The 24,530-nt window shown below is 39.7% G+C and overlaps 1 protein-coding gene across 1 annotated transcript in view; it reads right to left on the bottom strand.

The window, feature by feature from the left end:
* Window positions 1-24,530, bottom strand: part of ELTD1 (EGF, latrophilin and seven transmembrane domain containing 1) — a 70,535-nt gene that overhangs the window by 26,088 nt on the left and 19,917 nt on the right. Inside the window, exons 3-4 of the mRNA XM_009870748.1 lie at window positions 8,173-8,325; window positions 533-603 (exon numbers count right to left, since the gene is read on the bottom strand). Of these exons, the coding sequence (XP_009869050.1) occupies window positions 533-603; window positions 8,173-8,325 (224 nt within the window). The remainder of the gene's footprint in view (window positions 1-532; window positions 604-8,172; window positions 8,326-24,530) is intronic.

Genomic DNA, 24,530 nt, shown 5'->3' with positions numbered 1-24,530 from the left:
GGAATGCCTGCTTCTGGTGAAATAAAAATCTTGAGTCCAGAGTCTCTGAGTCTACAAATTCTGTACCACTTTGCGTATAATGCTTTGAAGAGTAAATATACCAGCATACCAGGATGTTACTGCTCCATTTTCTATTTTGTCACTTGTTGACATTACTTTTGTAAGCTATCTTGCTGCCTTTCACTCTGAACAAGCAAATAATTGCACATCAGTAAATGCAGCAGTGTGTAACTTCAGAAATTACAGAAACAGCTGAGTGATTACCACACTTCTGAATTTTTCATGCATCATGACTCACTTCGCTGGAACAGAACACACAGATACCCAGCAAGTTATTATCACGATTTGAACATACAACCCAGTTCAAATAATTTGAAATTATTAAAAAGACTTCTGTAAACATGCTTAAGTTCAATTGTATGCCTCAAGCATTTGTTAAAAGCTCCTTAAGAACTATTATAATTGAAATAACAATTTCAAACAGAAACAATTATAGGATTTGGAAATTAATCTATAAAGCAACGCTACTTACTCCAGCTAAAGTTCTATTAATATGTTCAGCTATACAGTCTTTGTATAACTCACACTTGGCCTTCGGATTTTCTGTAGAAATTAAAAAGAAACTAATTATATATTGCAATTTAATCAATATTCAGTATACACTCATTGTAAGAGCTCTTGTTTAAGTTATTCCCCAAACCACCAGCATGCTAAATTTATGGACATAAGACACAGCACTCCATTCTCAAACTTCAACTTCTGAAACTTTATCTTGGCCAAAGTTAGAGCACTGGGCTGGACTTAGGGCTTTTGTTCTACTCAGGTAGAGAGTTTGGCCCCTTTCCTTGGGACTTCCACAGGTGAAGTTAAAAGACAACTCAAATTTGCAGAGAGGAGTACAAATGCGACAACTGTGAGGGGGTAATCATTGTTTCAAATGGATTTCATCACAGTGTTCATAAAAATACATTTACGAAATGATTCTGTTCTCAGGAAATGTAGATGCCCCTGTCTTGCCTCTTTTTTCATGTCTTGCTGATTAATCTAACTGAAGATAAAGAGGCGCTGCTGGGTTTCTCAGAAGATATAGCTCTATAATAACACATAAACCTTTATAATATCATGTACCTTGGCAGGAAGTGCCATCATTTGGCTTAAACTGCAATTTTCCTGTGGATGGTTGATAACCTTCCTTACAGGAGCAGTTAAACCCTCCATCCACGTTTTCACATTTTGCATGATCTCCACAGGCAACAGTTCCTTCGTTGCTGCACTCATCTACATCTGCAAATATCGTGAGAAATTGAATTTTTTATTAAGTATTTACAGACTAACACCTTGCTGCTTTGTTGATAATAGGCCTGCACACTGCAAACAGCTTCATAATAAAATTTCATGGAATAGAAAAAAAAAAAGCAAAAACTAAATGGCAAAACACCTGACAATTATAATATTCAGAGATTGGAAAGATAAATCACAATTGATCATATTTTTATGCTATCACTTTTATTACTATAAAATAGTGCATTGTTCATGTTTTAAAACCATGAGTGTAAATATTAATTCTATCATAACAAAATTCTCAGCATGATGCAAATCATCTGAAATCCATTTTCCAGAGATTAGACTAAATAGATTTTCTCAGCCTTATGATTCAGTTAGGAAAGAGAAAGAAAACCAAAGCCCTTTATTTTAAGTCACGGCTTTAAAAAGATGCTAGAAAAGATCACTCTATCCATCTTGTTAATCTGAGATTTAAGCTCTGTGCCCTTTAAAGTGCTTGGCATGTCTTTTTTTTTTTTTTTAATCCACGTTTAAATTACGTTTGCCTAAAATGGCTTCTAAATAATTTGCTATTAGGTAGAGAGGTTCGGTAACTGGGTGGAGCACAGTCCAAGAGTAAAACTGATTAATTCTAATAAGGGAATCCATGAATTGATCACTTTAGGAGAACTGAGTACTAACTCTGGCAGGAGTAAGGATTATTTTGCATTATTTGGTTGGCTGAGGATGGAGATCAAATAACTCAAAGGAGAAAGTAAACTGGGAACAATACCAAATAATTCTGAAGAATGAAGTAATGGACTGTGAAGTGCTGTTCTGGAAAGGAGAAAAAAGTGAACAGCTTTGGGAGAGGTATATCTGACAAAAAAAAAGCTGAAAAATGAAGAAGTGAAACATAAGCAGATTTAAAGGAACAGCCTGAGAACTGACCTGAAGAATACTAAAGGTAAAGACAAGAATGGATGAACCAAGAGAGGAAGACAACCTAAGCTAAGAACTGGCACAACATTGAATTTGTGACAGAAATTGGTGAAAAAGAAGAACTGACTAATCAATTTGTAGAGAACAGCTATCTGAATTAACAGGATGCCTTTGCACAGCTGGATGGGTGTTAAGGACAGTCAGAAAGCAGGTAGAAGGGGCTGGAAATGCACCATCAGCATCCAGGAACTGTTGTTTTGATACAAAATTCTTGGTAGTTTTCAAAAAAGAGTTGAACAGAAATGAGCAATAATATATATGAAATAAGCCTGCTAGAGAAACGGGAATTGTGGGAAAATGGAAAAATACACTGTGTGTCTGTGGATATACCTAGGGAATGCAGAAAGATGTCTGAAGGATACCATCTGCCTATTTGGCCAGCATTTTTGGTAACTTTGTAGAACATTCTTTATTAATGGCAAGAGAGCCTCCATAAATAATCAGACGAATTTTATTTAATTTTATTTTATTTATATGGGGCAACTGTGAAATGCATTTGAACTGCTAATAGAGTATCCCAACAGTTTCTGCATCCATACAGTTTTTGCTGGTTTGTGCCTAATTACCCAGCTCCCCTTCTTCTGCTTGTAATCCTAGAGGTCATCTTGAGGTTCAAGGAGATGGTTGAGGTCCCATCTCACTTTCATATCCCTATTTTCCTCACTGAGCAGTGGCTCTGATTTGCACCCGAAATGTTGTATTTTAAGGCTGAGGTTCAGAAGCTCCCATTGAAAAGCTGTTCAGATTTGCACATGGCACAGATGGGAAGGAGAGGTGGGTCTGGAGATGATTTGCTTTCCCCAGCACAACCACCTCAGCTCCTCAGGGAGAGCCACCAAGGAGGCTCTGTGTTCAACTGGGTTGGTGCAAGCACTGAAACTTGAAGTATTAAGTTAAATTATAATTATCAGCATTAGGGCAGAAGTTTGTTTCTCTATTTAGTGCCCCAAACTGCAAATGTCTCCCTTTAATGAGTCAAGTTTTGCATTAGCTGCATTTGTAGGGTTTCTGTGACCTCAGGAATCACAGAGATAACCACATTGCACATCAATGAATCCATCAAAAGTGAAGAAAAGGCAGGGAAAAAGCGTGATATAGTGCTACACACAAGCTACTTCATAATTAAACACTGTCATTTAAAGTCATAAGGCTGAAGTTCTTACTCTTGGCATTTAAATAACCTCTAACATCAGTAAATCATAAAGCTCTTTTTGAAACAAGTAGTTGCTTGTCAGTGCTCTGCTGTGTGACCCTGTGTAAGGCAGAAAAACTTTGAATAAGTTGAAAGGGCAAGGGTGAACACTATGACAATACCAGTTTGTAGAACAAGAACACACATCAGGCTTATACTGAAGATGTCTTTAGCCTCATCAGCTACACAGACAAGGACATGTGCCTCATAACAAGATATTCAGCATGTAATGCAGTGCTAAACCACCAGAAAATTACATCAATCTCTGCTAAAATTTACAATGACTTATAATAAATAAATAAATGAATAAATATTTGACTGCTTTCCAGACTACTGTGGCTAGATATCAGGTTTCCATATGATTTACTGATGCAAAGATGTCAAAATTATTATGACTTTTTTTACTTTTCATGAACCTTTAATTTGTCATTATTGGGCAGTCACACAAATTACCCTTCTTTTTGTAATTATGTCAGATTTTAAGTGTAATGGAGATTTCAGTTAGAAGTCGGGATTATCCAGAACTACAGCAGAAACTCAAGCATCCAGACATATCTCTAGCAACAAGACGGCTGTTTAAAATCTGATAGAGACACCCTATTGAGTAAATGCAAATAGAATTTCTACAGTTGAGCTGTCCATATGGAATGACACCATATCACATCTATCTAATTTACTGTTTCCTGGAGAAAAAAACCCACAACTCCTGGATGACAAAACTAAAAGGCAATATGCCTGATCTTGCAAGGTACTAATCAGCTTTTAAATCAATGAGATTGTCAGGGGCGGCCAACAATTTGTGACTGTTGCAAGAATGCGGCTTTTAAGTTCCTCCTTTGAAATATCGTGTGCAGTAGCTGTAGATTTTTGTTTCTTTCTATTTTGTAGTTATGCCTTTTCAACTGAATATGCAATTGTTAGACCACACACAGACAACAGCTTGCCAGTGCTTTCAGCTATCCAATTTTACTGGAGCTTTGGGGCAAGGATCTCAAACTGTCCTCCTTGATCTACCATGGGAGCAGGACTGGGCTGCCAAGGCTTGCGTGAACAGTCTTCACAAAATACGTTCCTGAGCAAAGGTTGCAGACCAGCAGCTTTTTATATAGAGGAGCATTTGCCCCCGCTCTGAAAAAAGCCCCGGCCTTTTAATAAATATCCAAAACAAATCCTGGAGCCGAACTTTGAAGCTTTTATAATAGCTCTGATCAGAAAAATAATATCACCAACACCACTTAGGCTAGTGTGAAAATAGATTTATAACCTTTTATTTTATTTCTGTGCTTTGTCACTCCTCATTTACTGTAGCACGCAAGGAAATTCCAATTAAATTAAAAGCACTGAGAACAGTTATTATGTTCAGTCTTGCCAATTACTGGATTGTACCTACATCGCTTTGATTCCTCACCAGTCAGTCAAGACAGCTTGATGTCTACATTATACCTTCAGCTTATTAGTAGCTTGCAAGTGATTGAAAAGTCCAATTGCAAAGGACTAGATGTTCCCTCCCCATGTTTCCACACTGTGGAAGGCAGCAGCACACATGAAGTAGAAATTAAAAAGTCTACAAATGGCATGGGTAAAAGAAAAGTTAGCAATGTGGCATAATGCCATATCCCATCCACTGTACAACTCCCTTAAAGAAAAAGATGTGATGGAAAATGGTGCCTTCCCAGCATTCTCAGAAATACCTGAAGAAAACTAATAACGTGTTCCTGGAAAAGGCAGAGTGGCACGGATGTCACTTGCATTTCATGGATGGTCATTTTAATGTTTTTTACTGTGTTGACTGGGGAGAAAAAAAGTAGGTTTATATTTCACCTCTTTATCTGCAGCCGAACGTTCAATAAAATGTGTAGTCTAAGGGAAAAGCACAGCTTTTACACAGTAAATAGTTTTTAATAGCTTACATTCAGGACAGCAGATAAATATCATCTTCAGAAATATCACATTTCTGTATACCTCTTTTTTTCCCTCTCTCTTTCCTTTCTCTTTTTCCTTTTCTCTCTCTCCCTTCCTACACTCCAGTTCCTCCTCTACCTCCATATTTCACTGTCACTTCTTCATCAATTCTGCCTGATAACATGGATGAAATACCACTAACCTTCAACACAAAAGGCAGCATTCTGGTCAGCATTCTGGTTGTCCCAAGTTTTCTTTCGATCCACTCTCTTGAGAGTGGATCATCCTCAGTGTCATCATGCAGCACACGCAGGACAACCGGGTGATCAGGCCCAGTCAGCATAGGGTTTTGAAAGACATGTCCTGCTTAACTAACCTAACCTCCTTCTATGACAAGGTGACTCAGTGGATGAGGGAAAGGCAGTGGATGTCTACCTGGACTTTAGTAAAGCCTTTGGCATGGTTTCCCACAGTACTCTCCCAGAGAAACTGTCTGGTCATGGCTTGGATGTCTCTCAAGAGAGACAGGGAACTGCTGGAGAGAGTCCAGCACAGAGCCACAGAGATGATGAAGAGAGTGGAATATCTCCCTTGTGAGGAGAGGCTGAAGGAGCTGGGTCTCTTTACCTTGGAGAAGACTGAGGAATGACCCCATTAATGTTTATAAATATGTCAAGGGTGAGTGTCAGGAGGACTGAGCCAGGCTCTTCTCAGTGATATCCAACGACAGGACAATGAACAATGGGTGCAAGCTGGAGCACAGGAAGTTTCACAAAAATATTTAAAAAAACTTTTTCCCTGTGAGGGTGACAGAGCCCTGGCACAGGCTGCCCAGGGAGTGTGTGGAGTCTCCTTCTCTGGAGACATTCAAACCCTGCCTGGACATGTTCCTGTGTGACCTCCTCTAGGTGATCCTGCTTTGGCAGGGGGGCTGGACTAGAAGATCTTTCAAGCTCCCTTCCAACCCCGGACATCCTGTGATTCTGTGAACTACCTGAACAGAGGTTGTAGCAAAGTGAGGGTCTGTCTCTTCTCCCAAGTAACGAGCAACAGGACAAGACGAAATGGCCTCAAGTTTCACCAGGGGAGGTTTAGATTGGATATTAGGAATGAAAGGGCTGGTAAGCACTGGAACAGGCTGCCCAGGAAAGTGGTTGAGTCACCATCCCTGAAGGCTTTTAAAAGACATGTAGATGTGATGCGTACAGACATGGTTTAGTGGTGGACTCGTCAGTGTTAGGTTAATGGCTGGACTTAACGATTTTAAAGGTCTTTTTCATCGTAAATGATTCTATTTACAATGACAACTTCAGTGTTTGCTTCAGCTGTAGTACACTCTGACTACACTATTGTTAGTTGCTTGCATGCAAGTCATATCTCCTACCTGTAGCAGCAGATCCATTGGGTAAAAATTATCCCATTATGGTTTCTCTGACAGATAAAGTAGAAAATTAATTGTGGATCAAGAGGTTGTCTTTAGGACTCACTGCTTGGTACAGTAATTAGTACACTTGTTTTATGAGAAATGGTGCCCACTGGTAATTTTTTATTTCCATATGAGTTTTGGAAGCTCTCAGCTCCGCCCATATGGATTTGCAAAATGGAGAAGAAAAGTGGCAAACTAACCCCTAGTAGAGGATAAGAAAAGATCAGTCTGCCCAGCAAAGAGGGAAGGAAGGGAAAAAAAAAAAAGTGACACAAAACCAGTCAGAGAAATAATTTTGAAGATAAAACTTCTGAAGCTGGGGAAATATCATAATGTAAAAATCAAAGCCTGGACCAGAAATGGAGAGAATATTTACAGCTCAACGTGCCAACAGTCTCAATCCCAGCTAATTTAAGAACGATTCATAGTGGCTGGATAAACCAGAGCTCTTTTAGATGAATGTGAGCAATGGGCAAGAAATGTTGATTAGATCACTTTCTGGCTTAATATGCAGCCATTCTACTGATATTAAGAGCAGTAAGAAGAGAGGTTGTCAGCACTTACAAGCTCACAGGAGACATATCTAGAACGAGACACAGTCAGCATAAAGGTGTAAAGGGCAATAGATTTATTTCTCATTTTCCCATTCCCTGAGGACTGCTGCAGCATACAGAGAAAATTACTAGGAGGTTGAAAAAAGAGAAGTAGTTACAGTTCTTCCATTCAAAGGAAATCCTAAAGGATTCCACAGTTGTTCAGAAATAACATTTTTCCACAGAACTTTTTCCTCCCCTGTAATCTTGAACATGTTGCATCAACTGCTACAGAAACAGAGGCTGATGGATGGCACAGGAGGTAGGATAACTACTGATCTTGCTCATTGCTTTTGATCAGACTTGAAAAATTACCCAAAATATGTCAACCCAAGCCCCCAGACAAAAGATATTTGGGGCATAATAGGTTAAATGTATAGGGAATTTTGTTGATCCAGAGTGACCTGAAAGCAGAATGCTTTCTCACTCTGCTTTGTTTTAAGGTTATGACCACCTTCCTCACAGATTTTTTTGTGCCATAAATAGGTGGATTGAGGGTTTCTGTGTTATCTTCTATATATTCATTGCCTAAAACTCTAGCAAGTCAATAAAAATATTGCAAGCAGATACAAGATGGAATTGTTGCTGAAAGCAATGGCATCTGCTGTGTTATCAGTGAAAAGTGTGGGCCTGAACTGGAATATTAAGTCTGTACCCGTCCAAATCGTAGGAATTGTACATCCGGACTCCAAACTTCACCAATCTGAAAGCGTTTTGCTGGGTTTCTGTAACTAGCAGACACACTAAGAGAAAAGTGAAAATGTAAAGGTAGCTGGTAGATATTAGCAACTTACCCACGCAGGAGGTTCCATCATTAGGTATAAAAGTTTGTTGACCGTTGCTGGATTTGAAGCCAGGCACACATGTACAGAAATAACTTCCCACCGTGTTTGTGCAGTTGGCATGCTCTCCACAAAGCTGAGTAGCATTTGCACATTCATTATCATCTGTCAAGACATAAATTATGGAGAAATATATTTGCACTTGCCGTTTGAAGAAAACAGTAAAGTAAAAGTCTAATTTGGCCTCTGGTATTTTATTTATATAAATTTTGAATGCTGAGCTGGCACTCTTCGTGTTTGTCTATATAGTTTTCCCATTGACAAAAACGTAATCAGGTTTTCAACAGCACTCTTCTGCCCTCATCCTATGTGAGTTAACAAATGGGAAAACCTGTGGGATGCTGAAGTGAAAGGTTTAACTGGATATTCACTTGGAATAAAGGATTGATACAAGCACATGTTCTGCCATGGTTGTATTTAACAACATTTCTTTGCTACCCAAAAATCTACAGGTAGAGAGTCACCTCAGGGATGCATCTGGAAATTTAGAATCGTAGAAAATAGAGCTCAAAAGGATATCAAGAAGTCACTCACTTCATTCCCTAACACCAAAGAAGGTTAATGGCTTGATCTTTACCTCTTAGCAATTGCTGTGGAAGTCATGGTTTTTGTACCTGTAAATTTACGTGATCTCTCTTACAGGGCTAATCCCATGCCTCCAATGATACATGAAAAAGGAAATATACACACCAGTTTTAAGACCACTTCATCTCTGCAAAGCCTCTGCATGTGCTATCGTCATGAGCATGGGGATCCAGCTACCATGATCAAAGGTTAAATGAAATCATAAACTCGTGCTTTGAACTGTACAGTTGATCTGCAATGACTCAATAAAACTGTTTCCTCTCTAGAATCTTCCAAGGTCTCTGTTGTCCATTGAATACTTTTCAGACCAAATAGAGAAAAATTTCAAAAGCTTCCTTATCCAGACATTCTACCTATCAAACTGAGAGTAACACCCAGAATACTGAGCACCCCAAAACTCTGCAACAAACAAATCATGCTCTCCCAAAGAAGATGACACTCTGATTGAAGTTATCCATTTTCTACATTTTGAGAAAGGAAACAAGCTAAATGCTTCCTGAAATCTACTGGGATTTTGTTCCTGTTTTCAAGCAAAAGGTACTCACAATGAATGACAGGAGAGAATTATAACAGCAAGAGAAATAACAATTTATTGAAGAAGAACGAATAAGGAGCATGACAGTGAGAAGAAATATGATTTCAGAAAAGACACACAAGGATGAGTTTCAGGAAGGTGCTTTTGCTTTCCTGATAGTGTTCTCATAACATGTTTACAAAGATAGGGTACAGATAAGTAAAGTGTCAGGCAAGCTAGGGCAGCGGTAAGATTTAAAGTACAGCAAGAGCCGCAAAGTGTTCCAGGAATATATTCCTGTAATATAACTTAGTCACAACCCCCAACATAACCCTGGAACAGAACATTTTTTTTTTTTGTCTGACATGATTTGAAGTCTGACATGATTTTGAATGTTACTCAGTTGACTCAGAGATACAAATATCAATTCAGAACTACAGCTTTCCTCAGAAGAGTTTGGGTCAACAATATCAAATGAATTATGCTCATTATAACTAAAACTGAATGTAATTTAATGAGGAATCCAAGTATAAAAGTACTGTGCCAACACACATCAGCAATATTTATTCTACAGCTTTGATATTCATAGGAGTGCAGTAGAGGTATAAGACTTAGGTCTTATCAAAGTAAAACCAAGTTAAATTAAAGAGAAATTATGATAGAGAGGAAATAATATCATGTTGTCCATGTTCAAAAGCAAAGCATGAGAATACGAAAAATCCAGTCTGGCACGTGGCATTTCAGAGACCAGGTGTCAGAACAAAATCTTGGTAACAAGGTCCACTTCTTCACATATCATTTGTGTGTGTCAGTTTGGCTCTTTTACTACCTCACTTTGCTCCTGGATTCTGGGCATTTAATGCCAAAAAAAAAAAAAAAAAAAGCAGACTATCCTATCAGTTAACTTGGTCCTGAGAGAGTATTATACATCCTAGAAAAACACATATGCTCACTTTGGAAAGCTCATGAAATAGTAGTCTTGGAAGATGAAAAGTAAAAGGACGCTGACGACTTTAGGACCTCATTCAAACCAGAGGAATAAAGAGACAAGGAGAGAAAAGCTACAGGCAAAAATGTTTCTTTTAAACCTGTTTCCTGGGCGTTCAACTATTGTCTTCAAAATCCAGCAATATGACCTTTTTCAGGTGGTCCAAAGAGTTTATAAGCAATATTAAAATGACTCATGCAGTGGTCATCAACCAATTCTTTGCAATTATGCTTAATTAACTTTACTGGATTATTGGTGTTTTTCCTCAGAATTTAGGATGTCTGTAAGGGGTTTGATGGTGACTATATTGCCTCAGGGGCTTGTCTACTAAGAGCAGCTTTCGGATAACTTAAGAAATCTTTAGAACATTGAGAAATTATAGCAGTAACTTACAAAACAAACCAGAATGAATATTTTAAATAGTTAAATTCTTAAGGAGCTGTCTTTTCATTTTTCCCATGGTCTAATGTAATACTGAGCAGACCATGCTGGGGGATAATTTACTGGACCACATCCTGCTTCCACTGAAATTAATGATATCAAAGTCGCTGACGTAAGTAGGCTCAGGGTGGTGCTCACTATGGAAAACTACTCGGTTAATGAGAAAGGCAAATGAAGAAGTAATTTTCAATTAAAAAAGAGTTTCATGTACACTTTGACTACATGTGTTTAATCTGCCTAATTTCACACAAAATATTTTACAAGTTCAACAATGATGGCAAAAATATCTTCTAGTTCTCTCTGTAAACAACTTAAACTTTTTCTTCAGACAGTAGTTCAACGTGAAGAGCAGAGGCTAAAGTAATTTTCCAAATATTACATGATTAATAGTAGTATTTGATTTGCGATTTAAAGGACATCGAAGAAAACAACAGGATTTATAGATGGAAAAATATTTTGGTTTTAGGGTTTGTTTGTTTTTTTTTTTTTTTAGAGAATTACCTGTCCAACAAGCATATAATCAACCTATTTTGTTGCTATCTAATTTAATTATGGCCCATGCATTCACTTCTGGCACAGACACTCATTTAACACTGCAGACAGTGTTTCAGGAATGCAGATTATTTTAAAGATTTTTTTTTTTCCAGTAACTGATGAAAAATTTGGAGACTTTTAGAGATGAGATTGGCCAAATGACAAGGTTAATTGTGGTGGCTAAATGGTAATGATGCATTCAAGTCTGTTTAATACACAAGACATTCCCTGAATAGCTGAACTGTCTTAAGAAATGACAGCTGGGGATTGGGGAGTAGGTTGCTAGGGCTTTTTTTTGTTTGTTTTATGGTTTTGATCTAAAGTTTCATCATTAAAAATCATAATGTAAGGAAGGTTATAAATAATTTTCTAGGAAATTTGGGTTAAATAGCCCAAAGATGGGTGGATACAGTAATATGTATGTATGTGTACCTGAATATTGGTAGGATGCTTACATGATAGAGGTGTAAAATAAACCCATTTCTCCATTTTCACCTTAAAAATGCAGTTACTATGTATTTTACTGTACATAAATATAATCATGGTTAGATGGAATCAGCTACTGCCTGCATGTAATCATATCTCTACTAGTCTCTTGAAAATGAGAAGACCATCGGTTTAGGATTGAGTAGTTCCACTAAAAACTTTGGGCACTGGTGGAAGTCTTCCCCTGTCACCGAGGGGTATAAATTACATCCAGATATCTGCCAGTCAGGCCTACGTCTCCCAAGGCTTTCTACTTGGGCCTTGCTACAGGGAGAGCACACTTCTGGTGCTTTGGCAGGGGCCCCAGTTCTGCAGCCTGTGCCACGGGTCGGGTTCTTCGCAGGCTCTGACATGGGTAAGCAGCCAGGCTGGCCAGAGGGGCAACAGGCTTCCCAGGGCAGCAGAAATCTGGCTCTTGCAGATGAACTCTTTCAACACCTTGACATTCCAGAAAAGGATTTTAATAAATTAAGAACTCCTCACAGAGCTCGAATTTGATAACCTGATTTTTCCCAAGGCCATGCCTAAACAAGCATAGGCCCGACGGCGTGTTTTTCATAAGTTTAATCAAAGCTTGACGTTACTACGGACCATATGCAAGTCATACTGAGGCCACTACTGTGTACTACAGTCTGTACACAAACTGTATACCACATTCACACCCTATTCAGTCCATTGCCCAGATGACATAAACAAGCAATTAAAACACCAAAAATTAAATTTGCCCCTATCCAGGCCTTTTGAAACCAAGGTTAGAGGCCTCTGGGGCTTACCTGTCTATCATGAACGGCAGTTGCAGCATGGGGCTGGGGACCAGTATTGGACACAGGAGTCTGAAAAGTGGACAGCGCTGGTAGGAAGGAAACGCAGCTGGAGTGGCTGGGGAATACATTGATTCACTGCATCCGGCTGTTCTCTTTCGACAGCAGCCTCTGCTGCCAGAGCTGCTATGGAGCCCCCGGGGGAAACGAAAAACTACCCTTCCCTCCTGCAACCCTCATGGGAGAACAGTACTTGAAGTGCCTCACTTAACCCCTCAAAAGCAAGGAAATGAAAGGCTTCCTGTAAAACAAATTCCAGCGCCACTCACCCTGCTGTGCTCAGTTTGTCTGGAGGTCTCAGAACAGCGGCTGATCTTACATACATTACTTCTGTGCTGCAGGACTGCGCGTCTACAGCCATCGCAGCCTCAGTTAAGAACAGCAATATCATTAACAGCCTTGCCTTTCCTTCCTTGCGATGTGCTTCCATTAATGGCAATTTAACACAATTTGTTTATGATTCTCCAAAGATTCAGCATTCAAGTTTGGTCTAAATCAGCATGAAGGAGCAGATGCTTAGAAAAACTGCCTGAGACTGCAGAACTGGGCTGGAACTCTTATTTAAATATGAATTGGTTTCATAAAGGGCCCGATTCATCTTTGTCCTACGCTGGGGCAGGAGACTATGCAGTTGCTGCATGAGACATCTTGCCACTACAAGCTCTGTCTTGCTAAGATTTCCTAACTCCACCTCTGTGAAAGAGCTCTCTGCAATGCCTTCTCAGGATGTTTTAATAGCTTGCCAGGAGTTTTTAACTGGTTTAAACTTGATGTCTCTGCAGCTAGCTGGTCTCCCAGAAGTCTCTAATTCAGCAAACAAATATTTTCTCTCACATTTTTCACAGATCATGTGTATACACAGAGATGATTCTAAATCAGCAGTTCTTGCATGTCTGGCTGAATGAAAGGGCTTCATAACAAAAAAAATCCATAGTCTCAGTTTAAGGAACAGGGCAGAACATTCTACAAGAAGAAGGAAAGGCATGTTCCTACATATTCAAAACACACTCAGTTTGAGCTTCAGAGAATGGACAGGGTTTGGAGAGGTTAATATATTATCTAAACTACTTCCCTCATCTTTTGCTGATATTTTCAGACATTACAAATTAAACATGAAAAGCATTTATTATTGGGTAAGTGCCAGTGATGAAATTGTCATTTGTTTAGCCACACAGAACAACCTGCCTTTTCAACACTTGTGAAGAATCAAAAAGAAGAAAATCTATAATTTGTGTTCACTCATATGTGAAGAATAGCAGGGGGGAAATCTGTAAAAGGGCTATTCCTTAACTAGAAACAAAACATTTATCCAGACAAGCATCTGCAGGGGAAAAAAAGGAACAGAGTGCTCAAATTAGTGAAACAGAGGGAGGTGTGAAGTTGAGAATCCCTGTTCTATCTTTTCCCCAGCTCAGTCTCCTCTTGAGAACAGGACTCAGGTGCACTGCAGGCAGCGGCAGCAGCCCCCCACTCCCCCAGTGCAGGATTTAGAGCTGCACTGACAGCAGAGACCCAGCAAGAAAGCTTCAGAGCTGGGCAGCTGCAAGTGGGGAGCTTCAGTGTGGGTGTCCAAACTCCAAATTACGTATTATTGTCTCGCTGACACCCCTTCCCTGACTGAATCCTGAGGGGGAGACCTGTGAGTGCTGTGAAGGTTCACCCCTTCTGTTACAGGCAAAACTCAGAGCTGGTCAGGCACCCTCTGCTGATATGGTGAGCAGGGTCTCGGGCACCTGTCAGGGGTGGAGGCGAAGAGCACAAGGGAGCAGGAGCTGCCACTCACTCTCCAGGGAAGCAGACCATGACCTCCTTGCACCTGGAGCACTCCAGGCTCCCCTCCTGCCTTTCTCCCAGGAATTTGGCATTAATTCACCAGCCAAGCACCTGATCTGATGAGCTGTTAAAATGCAAAGCTAAAGAAGGAGAGGGCCTGTAGGAGAATATTGTCAGAGATAGTGAGGAGTCATGAGTGAAATGGAAACAATCCAGGGTGAAGATGGTCAGCTGAAGTTCTCAAACTGCCTTTGGTTGTCAGGAGTGATGACCAAGTAAATTATCTAGAAAACTGGATTATAGACACTGAATAGGAGAGGATAAAACATTAATACCATTTTCAATTCCAGTCACATGCATGTCCTGGTTAGCCATACAGAGAGCTCAAACAACTCAAGGCTCCCATCTGACAGGATGTGAACGAGTCAGACGTCACCACCCAAATCTAAACATTTTGGTCTCAAGCAAGAGATAAAATAGAAGGAGAACAGCTTAGCAAACAGTTTGGTTAAGAGGGATGAAAGAGTTCCAGGCAGCTATTTCCCAAATTTCAAAAGAAAATAAGAAAAATATTTCTTCAGAAAACACAGTCGGGAAGTGCATCACCTCTTTACAGCTTATACATGAAAACCACTGTGGCCCCATTATGGTATGGATAAGCAAGATGTGAAGAAGAGGGTGAGAGACAACACAGTTCAAATGAAGCAGAGGAATATTAAGCATTATCTGATGAGCTTTATCAAGCTCTCTACAAGGCTGCGATAAGAAATAATGCTACTCTCTGTCAGGATATGGACTTTTCCTTCAGTCACACAGGACAAAGTCTTAGGGTCTTGAACACCACACAGCAATAGCTCCTGTGACAGGAGCTGGAAGCACCCAGATGCTCTTGGAGGATTGTCATCGTGCTGGTCTGGGAGCCCTTGGCAGAGCACAATAGGCAGTTTCAAAACTTGATGCCGGTGACACTGTGAGGCTTGCGAGTTCGTTGCACAGATGGCACATGGTGGTGGACACAAACGAGAAAGTACACAGAGCTCTGTAATGGTTTAAAAAGTAATTATCCAGGCATAGAGCTAGATCTATGTTAAAAATACTTCTAATGCGAGCTAATGGGAACCATCTCCTGTCATTTCATTTGACTGCCTTATACATTTGGGAGGCAGAAATTAAGACCTATTTGCCCAAGTCCTTCCTAGAGTGGGCAGATGGGCAACCTCAGGTTCGTCTCTTACCTCTGAAGGATTTCCCTCAGTAATGACCTGCTCTATCACTCCTTCTTGTGGCAGGCTCTGAAATAGCAGGACTGTTTCTGCATTTACTTCTGAGCGAGCAGAACATGCTCATTTTTGGTTTAAGTGTGTGAAAAGTCTGCTTCTATAACAGAGCCTGACCCCAAACTCACTGAAGTCCAAGGAGTGGCTCCCATTAACCTGCATTTTTGCTTTTATAGAAGCAAAGAAGCAAAGTCTGCCAAGAGTCAAGAATGAAGACCTCATTGCTCTTCCTTCCATCCTTCACCCCACACAGAGCTAATTACCAACATGCAGCCTCAACATGGTGGCAGACACCCCATGTCAAGCTTACTACTCAAGGACTAGTCAAAGTGTAATTGAGACATATCACCAGTTTCTTGGTTTGCCTTCTTCAAAAACATGGAACTGAGACGAGGTGAGGTGCAGCTGAAGGGGAATATACTGGATTTGAAGTGCCGATGTGCAGGTGTCAATGTTTTTCTTAGTGCTACCACCAGAAGAGTTTTAGAACATTCCCTATTATTAAGTGACATCATTCTCGATCAAGCTTTCACTTTTGTTGCTAACTTGCTTGTTTTCACTGAAAATTGTTTTTTAACTGAAACATAAAACAGCACATGCACAATCAGAATATCTTTGCTTAAAGGAAAGTGAGCAGCACAGCGGAACATTCCTGTGAGGGACTTGCCAGTGGATAAATGCAGAAATGAATGGGCAACCCAAGTAGAAGTTCTGTTTAAGCACTGCAAATAGAACCATATTTAAAAAAAACCAAAACAAACCAAAACAACCACAAACTCAAACAAAAGCCAGACAACCTACAGCAAGACCATTCTGCATTGTCATTTCTTGCGGATTTCTCATTGCATTTTCTGTTTACCATAATGTTGGCATAGAATCAAGACCATGAAGTCAGTATAGCTGAATGTGAGGCTGAAATCTTGATTGCACTGTTTAACCCTTTCTTCAGTTTCTATAAATAAATACCATGATTTATTTATGCTGTGCACACATATCCCCTCAATAGTACAGCAGCCACTCTATAACAGCATTCAGGAAAAAAGGACTCAAAGTTGTTTAATTCTCAGCGTACCTTTTTTTGTTATTTCCAAAACTAATTTCTAAAAGCTCTGTTTGCAGAACATTCTGAACAAAAATATCTAAGTATAGCATATTCTGTTATTTTTTTAAATCCAAACTTTCTTTTGCATCCTCCAGCAGAGTCTGTAAACTGTATTCCTGTAGAGGAAACTTTTCCCCACTAGCTGCAAAGAGATTGCACCAGATATTGGGATCCATCTGAACCACACTCAACAGACGTTAAACGCATTGAAAGAAAGGCAGTACAAGCATGTCAGGATGACTCTGTGCATATCTAATCCCCACTGACTACTTGGATGTCTCCTACGGCCAGTTACATGAGGGCCATCACTCAGAGGTGGTGATCTCAGCACTGCCCTGCATAACAGCAAGTGAAACACAGGGCTCAAAGTCAGGATGAGCATGAGTTCTTATGTCTCACATTTCCAGACTTCCTTCCTGGCCCTGGGGAGATAAACTCTGTCAGTTTACATTTACCATCTTAGCAGCATTTTTAGAAGGGATAAGAAAAATTGAACTCTACCGAGAAAGTTCTTGCTAAATCACGATATAACAAGATTTAAGAGGTTTAGTAGGAAATCTATATTTGGGCAACAAGAACAGATCCATATGTAGAAAGGACAGCCAAGCTCATCAGCATTTAACTAGAAGTCCCTCTTCATGCTTTTGAATCTGCTCCTTAGAAATAGGTGGTACATTAAAGTGCAGGTGTCATTGTACTACATTATCTTCAATAAATTTTATCCTTTGGAAAATAATTTGCTGTAAAATATACGAAACAGTAGTAAAAACATTTCTTGCTTTTAGCTTTCAGATCTGTATTATGTTCCATTTTGGGTTTAAAAAGCAGAATACAATAAAAGATGTGGTAAAATTGCTGTGAGAGAAGTAATAGCTCAAATAACATGGAAGGCCATAAGATGGTGACTACAGGAAAAGCTATTTTTTTTCCATTGTGGAACAGTATTCATTGATTTCTGAAACCACAGGCTAATTATTCTCTGAGTGGACGAAGTACTTTGAGGAGTCTAGTCTGGGCATCGCAGACATTGAGTTCATGATGTACTTTTGTCAAACCCAAGTTACAGCACTCAAGATGAGTAGCTTGATGAGATTTGATTGCTATACTATGCAGGAGGTTAGATGAGGTGACCTAATACTAATCTATGAGACGCATGGGCCTGTATTGCTCTAAGTTAATGCTAAGGTTAGGTCACTAGAAGAAGATAACACCAATAGCAGAGAATAGATTTTTGAGTTTTTTTCCAAGTCAATACAGTTTCAGTCTTGTCAAAAATTACATGTGAACTAAGCATCTTCTAAAATGGCCCACACAGCTTCATTGTGGCTTGGCGACAATGTCGTTTTGATATTACTTCTATTTGTAAGTTATCTTATATAAATCCTCTGGAATTCAATAGCTTCACTACTGGATATTGGACTCATTCACAAAAGGAAATAATTTCAATCTATAGCTGAGAAAAGCCATTAATTACTGGAAAACATCCAGTCTCCAAACCTGAAGATATCAAATATGGTCTGGCAAGGAGGAGACAATTTGACTGAGGAATTCTACCCAGAGGGAAAACATGCCAGCATTACTTCAGCTAAACTAATGACTTCAACAGTAACCACTGAAGTATTTCCAGCTACTGTCAATGCTGTAAGTATTTAACTCCATGTTGAAAATATCTTAACTACTGACAGTGATGTTCTCAGAGACTCACCCCAGTGGTTCATTTCTGATAACAGAAATCACTGTGAAGACATACAGGGTTTGGTTTCATCCCCTCCTTTTCTTCTAATGTGAATTAAAGCTGAATATAATGATGCAAGTGAAACTAGAAGTTATAAAACTAGGGAGAAGTTAGATGTACAGTACTGCTCAGGCCCAGTTAAAGGGTTGCATTTTTTTTTTGGTAAAAACAGTCAAATTCCCATATAAGAGCCAAATATCATCTCAGTGGAATTTGTTAATGTGAAAAGTATATAGCCCTTCACCTTCCTGGAACAACCTCTTCCAAACCCCAGACCGCTCTAAAGGCCAGATTTCCTCCTTCATCTCCCCATCCTACAGCTTTGAAGCGAGGAGCCCATGGTCTTGTCCTGCCAAATGGTTTTGATAGAAAGAAAGGCCCAGAAAGAGCTAATGCATGCAATTTGAAAAACTTTAGCTCCATGTCAAACGGCAGAATGAGTTAAGCCACTCAGGCATCTAAATGGATTTTGAGTGCAAGGGAAGCGTGTAGTGTCCTAATTCAACCTGAAGTGATTTTTCCCTTTCTGACTATATCAACAGCTTTGTTCTTCAACATTTATTACATATTAGATTGAAATATTCCCTTTATTCACAATCACTAGTGTCTACATAACTGGGTAATTTTCTAGTAAGGGTGTTTATTCTTAGATACAGGGGCTAAGGATTTTATTATCCCAAAGAAACAAAACATATTTAGTAGGCAAAACCATAAAAGTTCCATTAAAAACGTATCTACAGTTTGGGCAGAATACTTATAACAGGGCACAATGTTGAAATGTGGCACCAGTTAGAATTGAAAACCCTTTCAAGTTTTCCTCCCGTGATACAACCTGCCACATAAAGCGTTATGTGCATTTTATGCCTGGAAGTACTGACAGGTGGGAGGGTGTGGATATGTTGTATAAATGCTGTGTGTCTTTCAGCAACTGGAGACATGGCTACACGTCACACTGCAGGGCTGCCTGGAGCTCAGAGGTGGGTCGTACCACAAGCACAGCTCTCTAGCCCGACTAATTAGCCCTTTAACCACAGGCTCTATTAGCCTGGACATAGCACCGTGTTTAAGCAGCACTGCGCTGTGTCAGCTCAAGCACCTGGCCACAAAGTACCAATTACAAAAAACAGAGAAAACGCTGCTGCAACTGATTAAATTGAGAATTTACACACTAAGAAAGCAGAAGCCACAGAAAAGGACAGTTGTCGTAAGGTACTTAATAAAGCCACGTAAAACACAACCTGCCATTCTGGGGGTCTGTCAGAGAGGGCAGCACTGCAGAAACCTGTCACTGGTAATTTTCCAAGTATCTGAGCTGCAAAGCTCTCAGTTGGAAATGCTGAAAACTTGTTTCCTGAGAAAATCGCTCAAAAAATACTACTAATTTATTGAAATAAACCTCTCAAATTAAGAGCCTAAACCTAAGTTGAAGGAAACAATCAAAATAAACATCTTGATTATCAAATAAACCTGCAAAAGCACTGGGTAGATTTCTACAGCGTGTCAGGTATCCCTGAAAACTGAGCCATTTGTTAGATATGTGGACAAGCTCTGCAATTTTCTTTTTAGAAAGCATTGGACAAGAAACTGGTTTAGCAAAAAGCAACAGTAAAGACTGTTACTGTATTTTTAATCCAGGAAAGCTATGACATCACATATCAAATGTTTTGTTCATTAGAAAAAAGTCATTGCCTTTTGTCCTCTGCACGCGTCTCTGGATGTACTAGCACAGGGAGTTCTATAGGATATCCTTAGTTTTGCTCCAAAAGTCCCAGCTTAGTCAAGATACTGAAGATCCCAGAATAGTTTGATGGGAAATGTTCTCTGTTCTCAGATTTGTCGCAAACTTTATGTTACAGTAAGCATTAAATATTTCTTTTGTTTATTCAGTCAAGTGGAGTAGGTTTACATCTCAAGTCTAAATACTGACTATGCACAGAGAAAAGTAGTGTTTAAAAGACATGTATTTTCAAATGATCAAACTGTTAAATTTGAAAATACTGGATTAGACCTTAAATTCTTACTCCAGCTGCCTTGGCTTTAGATCAGGCACTGTAAAGTCAACCTCCAGGATCTCCTACAGAGACCCACTGAAAGATCCGTGGTAGGGGACAGCTGGAGCCAGGAGAAAGGGCGTGTTGAGGATGGGACAGCAACACACACTGTTGCAAAAATGGTAATGCTGTACTTTGGAAAGGTTAACATTTTACAGAGGGATGACTTCTGTTCAGAGGAGGGCTTTACCAGCCTTCAAATCTGCCCAGGGCATCCCCTTCCTCTTGACTAGTGACATCCACGTTACATGTGTTAGAGGCAAGTGGTCGAGCCACCCTGAGTTGAAGGCCAGGAAAGAGGGAAAAATTGTTTTCAAAACAAGTCCAATTTTAGATCATTAAACTGCAAGATAATGATAGGTTCCTTGAGAAGCAACAGATTTCTTTAGAACTTCATTTGGTGCCTGTTTTAGCCAAAGGCTGCACCACTGTGTTATTTTATGTTTAAACATACCCTACTCTGACAAGCCACTCAAGTCTTTAAAGTCTTCTCATCTTTATTGCAGACAGCACTTTGATCTCAATGCCAGAAAAGGTCAACACAAGAAGTTCAGAATTAGACTTGTTTACATCCAACATACAATACAAATAAATGAATGTGGCAAGGACATCCAAGGCAGATTAAATGAGGCCACATTTTCCTAGTTCTACTTAAAGTGTTTTTGGTTTTGCCAGCCATTGTGTGAGCGATGTCATCATCAAATCCAATGAAATTCGCTTATTGAAGCACTTTCCCTCTCAAAATGTTTCAATCGTAGCCCAGAAAGGCTCTGCCATAGGATAATTGCAACTTGGCGCACCAACAAAGAGCGTCCAAACGTCCTCAGCTTCCTTATCTATCAAATGGGCAGGGATGACAGCCATTTTATTAGCTGAGATATTGTTACCCCCATCAGATAAAATAGTGTGTTTTGTTGCTGTGATGTTTTCTGTCACTGTAGCAGAGCTGTCTTTTTCAACTGCGTGCACAAAGAACGAGTGCAGTGGCAGCTTATGTTCCTTCACAGTAACAGTGCCTACAACCATCTCACAGAAAGAGGCAAGCAGTGTACTAATTGCACTTCAGCAGAAAGAGACAGGAAAAGCAAACGTAGCTACTGCTGCAGTTATTTCTAGTCAAGTCATAATTGTGAAGTCATCTCTCTCGTCTACATTTGTTTCCTTGAGGAAGAAATGCTCACCAGAGAGTCAATTCCCTCTGAACAGACAGCCAAACAAGAATCCACCCAAAAATGATTTCAACCATCCCTGTTCTCCTGCCTCCAAATACAGCAGTATTAATTTACAGAATATTTAGTGGATTAAAATAACATTTGAGGTAAGTGCTTATATTTAACACTTCTCCACAATGACTACAACTATTACAGCACTCAGAAGTACGTATCTTACTTCCACATGCTTGGTTAGATCACGCAGACTTTGAAGCCTAACAAAAAATCTGTCATGCAGAGCAATATGCAAACCCATTTAATTTTCTATTTAAATCCTTCCTGACAGAGTGGACTTTTCTTGAATTTCAAAACAGCAAGCCTGTTAACCAAACTCCAAAGGTGGAAATGTCTGCTTGTCGACATCAGGCTTATCTCTCCGTACTATCACTTGGGCAATAATTATATGAAGTGCTGTAGACACAATTTAATAATTCAACATTTGCCAGCTGCTGCTGAAGACTTCCCATCTACACTAAGCACGGGGAAGGGCTACAGATGCTCCAATGGACTGCATGACAAATACTGCCCACGTCTTTTATGTCAGCGGTGCTTCAGCACACCGATTTCTGCTGAGGGATGTTGTTGAGATGATAATGGGAACAGCATAATTAGAAGCCATCAGCACAGCAGGAAAACTCATCTTTGGTGGCTGCTCAGCAAGAGGTTGCCCCTGATAACAAAGGGCAAAGTAGGCAAGTGTAAACTGTTCTGGCAAATACAGGCGTCTCTGTTGACCTTCATAGTTCTGCATATCGAATATGTCTCTAGAGAGTCAAGAGGCATTTTCATTGGTGCCTAATCCAACAGCCCTGACTTCATCACAAAGAACCCCTCAGAAATTAATGACATACTAAGAATTACATAATTGTATTACCTCATTTTGTTGACACATTTTAAAAATCCTCCTCACAAGAACGTGACAGATGATACGCTAACAATAAAGGGAACAGTGGCTAGCAAACAGTTATGGGGAAAGTCAAGGGCAGAGAATTACTCATATCATTATCTGTACATATTCCTTCCAACAAGAGCTGCCACCACCCTTCAGGCTTAGAGCTCTGACTAACATCTATTGACAGACTTAGCTCGTGCCTGCCTGCGTGCTTCCCAGGGAAAGCAACAATGCAAGGGTCCCATCTTGCTGCCTGTATTTAAAAACATGGAAGTGCTTACCCTTGCGTGTTTTTTTTTAACTTCTGCTGCTCATTGCCATGATTTCTGCCTACATCCTGAAGCAGACTGTCAGTGAAAATCTCACCGCTCTCTCCATTTCCCTCCCTTTTAACAGCTAGTTCAAGAAAGAGGTAGTAAATTGGCATCTGGAGTATTGAGGCCCAGGAAGCTACTCAGCTGCAATTGAAATCTGGTGTGTGTCAGGTGTGACGAGTTCTGGGAAAAACCCAGAAACTTCCACAAATGAACTGCAACTGCCAGAATCACAGCATGGTGATGAAAGAGCCTCTTCAATGAATAGGGTGCTCCTTGGTCATTTGTAAAGGATTATTCAATTATCTAATAATTAAACCTTTAAATATTTAAATATTTTTTTAAAGGAGGATGGGAAGAAACAGCAACAAGGACTTTGGTTGAGCAGATGTAAAACTGACACATCTGCCTCCCTCGATACTAGCAAATTGGCTCTTTCAATATGTTTCATTTGTTCTCCTGCCAATTGCTGATCTCTTGTCAATTTACTCTCAAACTTGGAAGAAAAATAAATGGTTTGATGACATACTGGTTTCTGTATTTTGTCTTTGAAATGCAAAATTTATACTTCCGTGATCTTAAAAATATTTCACATCTTTTAAATCTTTGCAATTGTAAGATGTTGGGCTTGATCCCCATCTGGAACATGAGGGCATAACTTCATCTAACTAAATTAAGCTAGGCAGTTTATCACAGCTGGTGATCTTGTCCATAGTTTTTCCACAGATTGACACAGAACATATATACTTATTTAGAAATATGCAGTGTGAAAAGGTGTGACACCCTATATGCTTTAGGCATGCTTGAAAATACTAGATGATTGCTTAAAAATGCTTCTTAATAGCCTTAAATACTCCAAATGAAACAACAGAACTGTCATCACAGCAAATCACATAAGGAAAGAAAAATGATAGCAGCATTAACTGCATCAGCCACCTGCTCTATAAAGGTTATTAAAATGATGGAAACAGTATGTCGGCTATGCCATACATGCAGGATTAAACCCCCAGCAGTTCAAATATCCCATGCTACACGTTGTAATTTATATGCCTATAATTTATACTATACTATAATTTATACAACATTTATCAAAATGCTGGCTGGAAAAGACTGGCTACTGACTCTAATTCCTTGCTCTGTGGCTACTTACATTTTTAGTCACAACTTGACGAAAGGATTTTGGTACCAAAAGCAAGACTTTAACAAATGCCTGTGTTGTGCTCCTTGATATTCTCAGGACTGCCTTGACCCTACCAGCAATAACCAACCCAGCCTCTATTTTTAAGCGATGCCACAATTCCAATGGGAACTCTTTGCCAAAGGGATGAGGTCCCAGAAACATAATATGCCCAACGCACATATGGAAACCTGCACTACAGCCAGTGTAGCACTAGTCGCTTTGATTCAAGCACCAGAAGAAGAAAAGGAGAAAGGGAAGGAGGTCTTGACAATGTCTTCTTCATAAGCAGTGTTTTAGCATGCAGGAGTTTAAAGGCAGTCAAGAAAAATCTGCTTTCCCCTGGTCCTGAAAGCACCCTAATCACTCAGCTGCAGGCAGTACTTGAGCAGAAACACACCCCATCCCT

The sequence above is a fragment of the Apaloderma vittatum genome, unplaced genomic scaffold (assembly GCF_000703405.1).
Source record: "Apaloderma vittatum isolate BGI_N311 unplaced genomic scaffold, ASM70340v1 scaffold246, whole genome shotgun sequence".
NCBI lineage: Eukaryota > Metazoa > Chordata > Aves > Trogoniformes > Trogonidae > Apaloderma > Apaloderma vittatum.
This window is presented reverse-complemented; position numbering and strand designations above follow the sequence as displayed.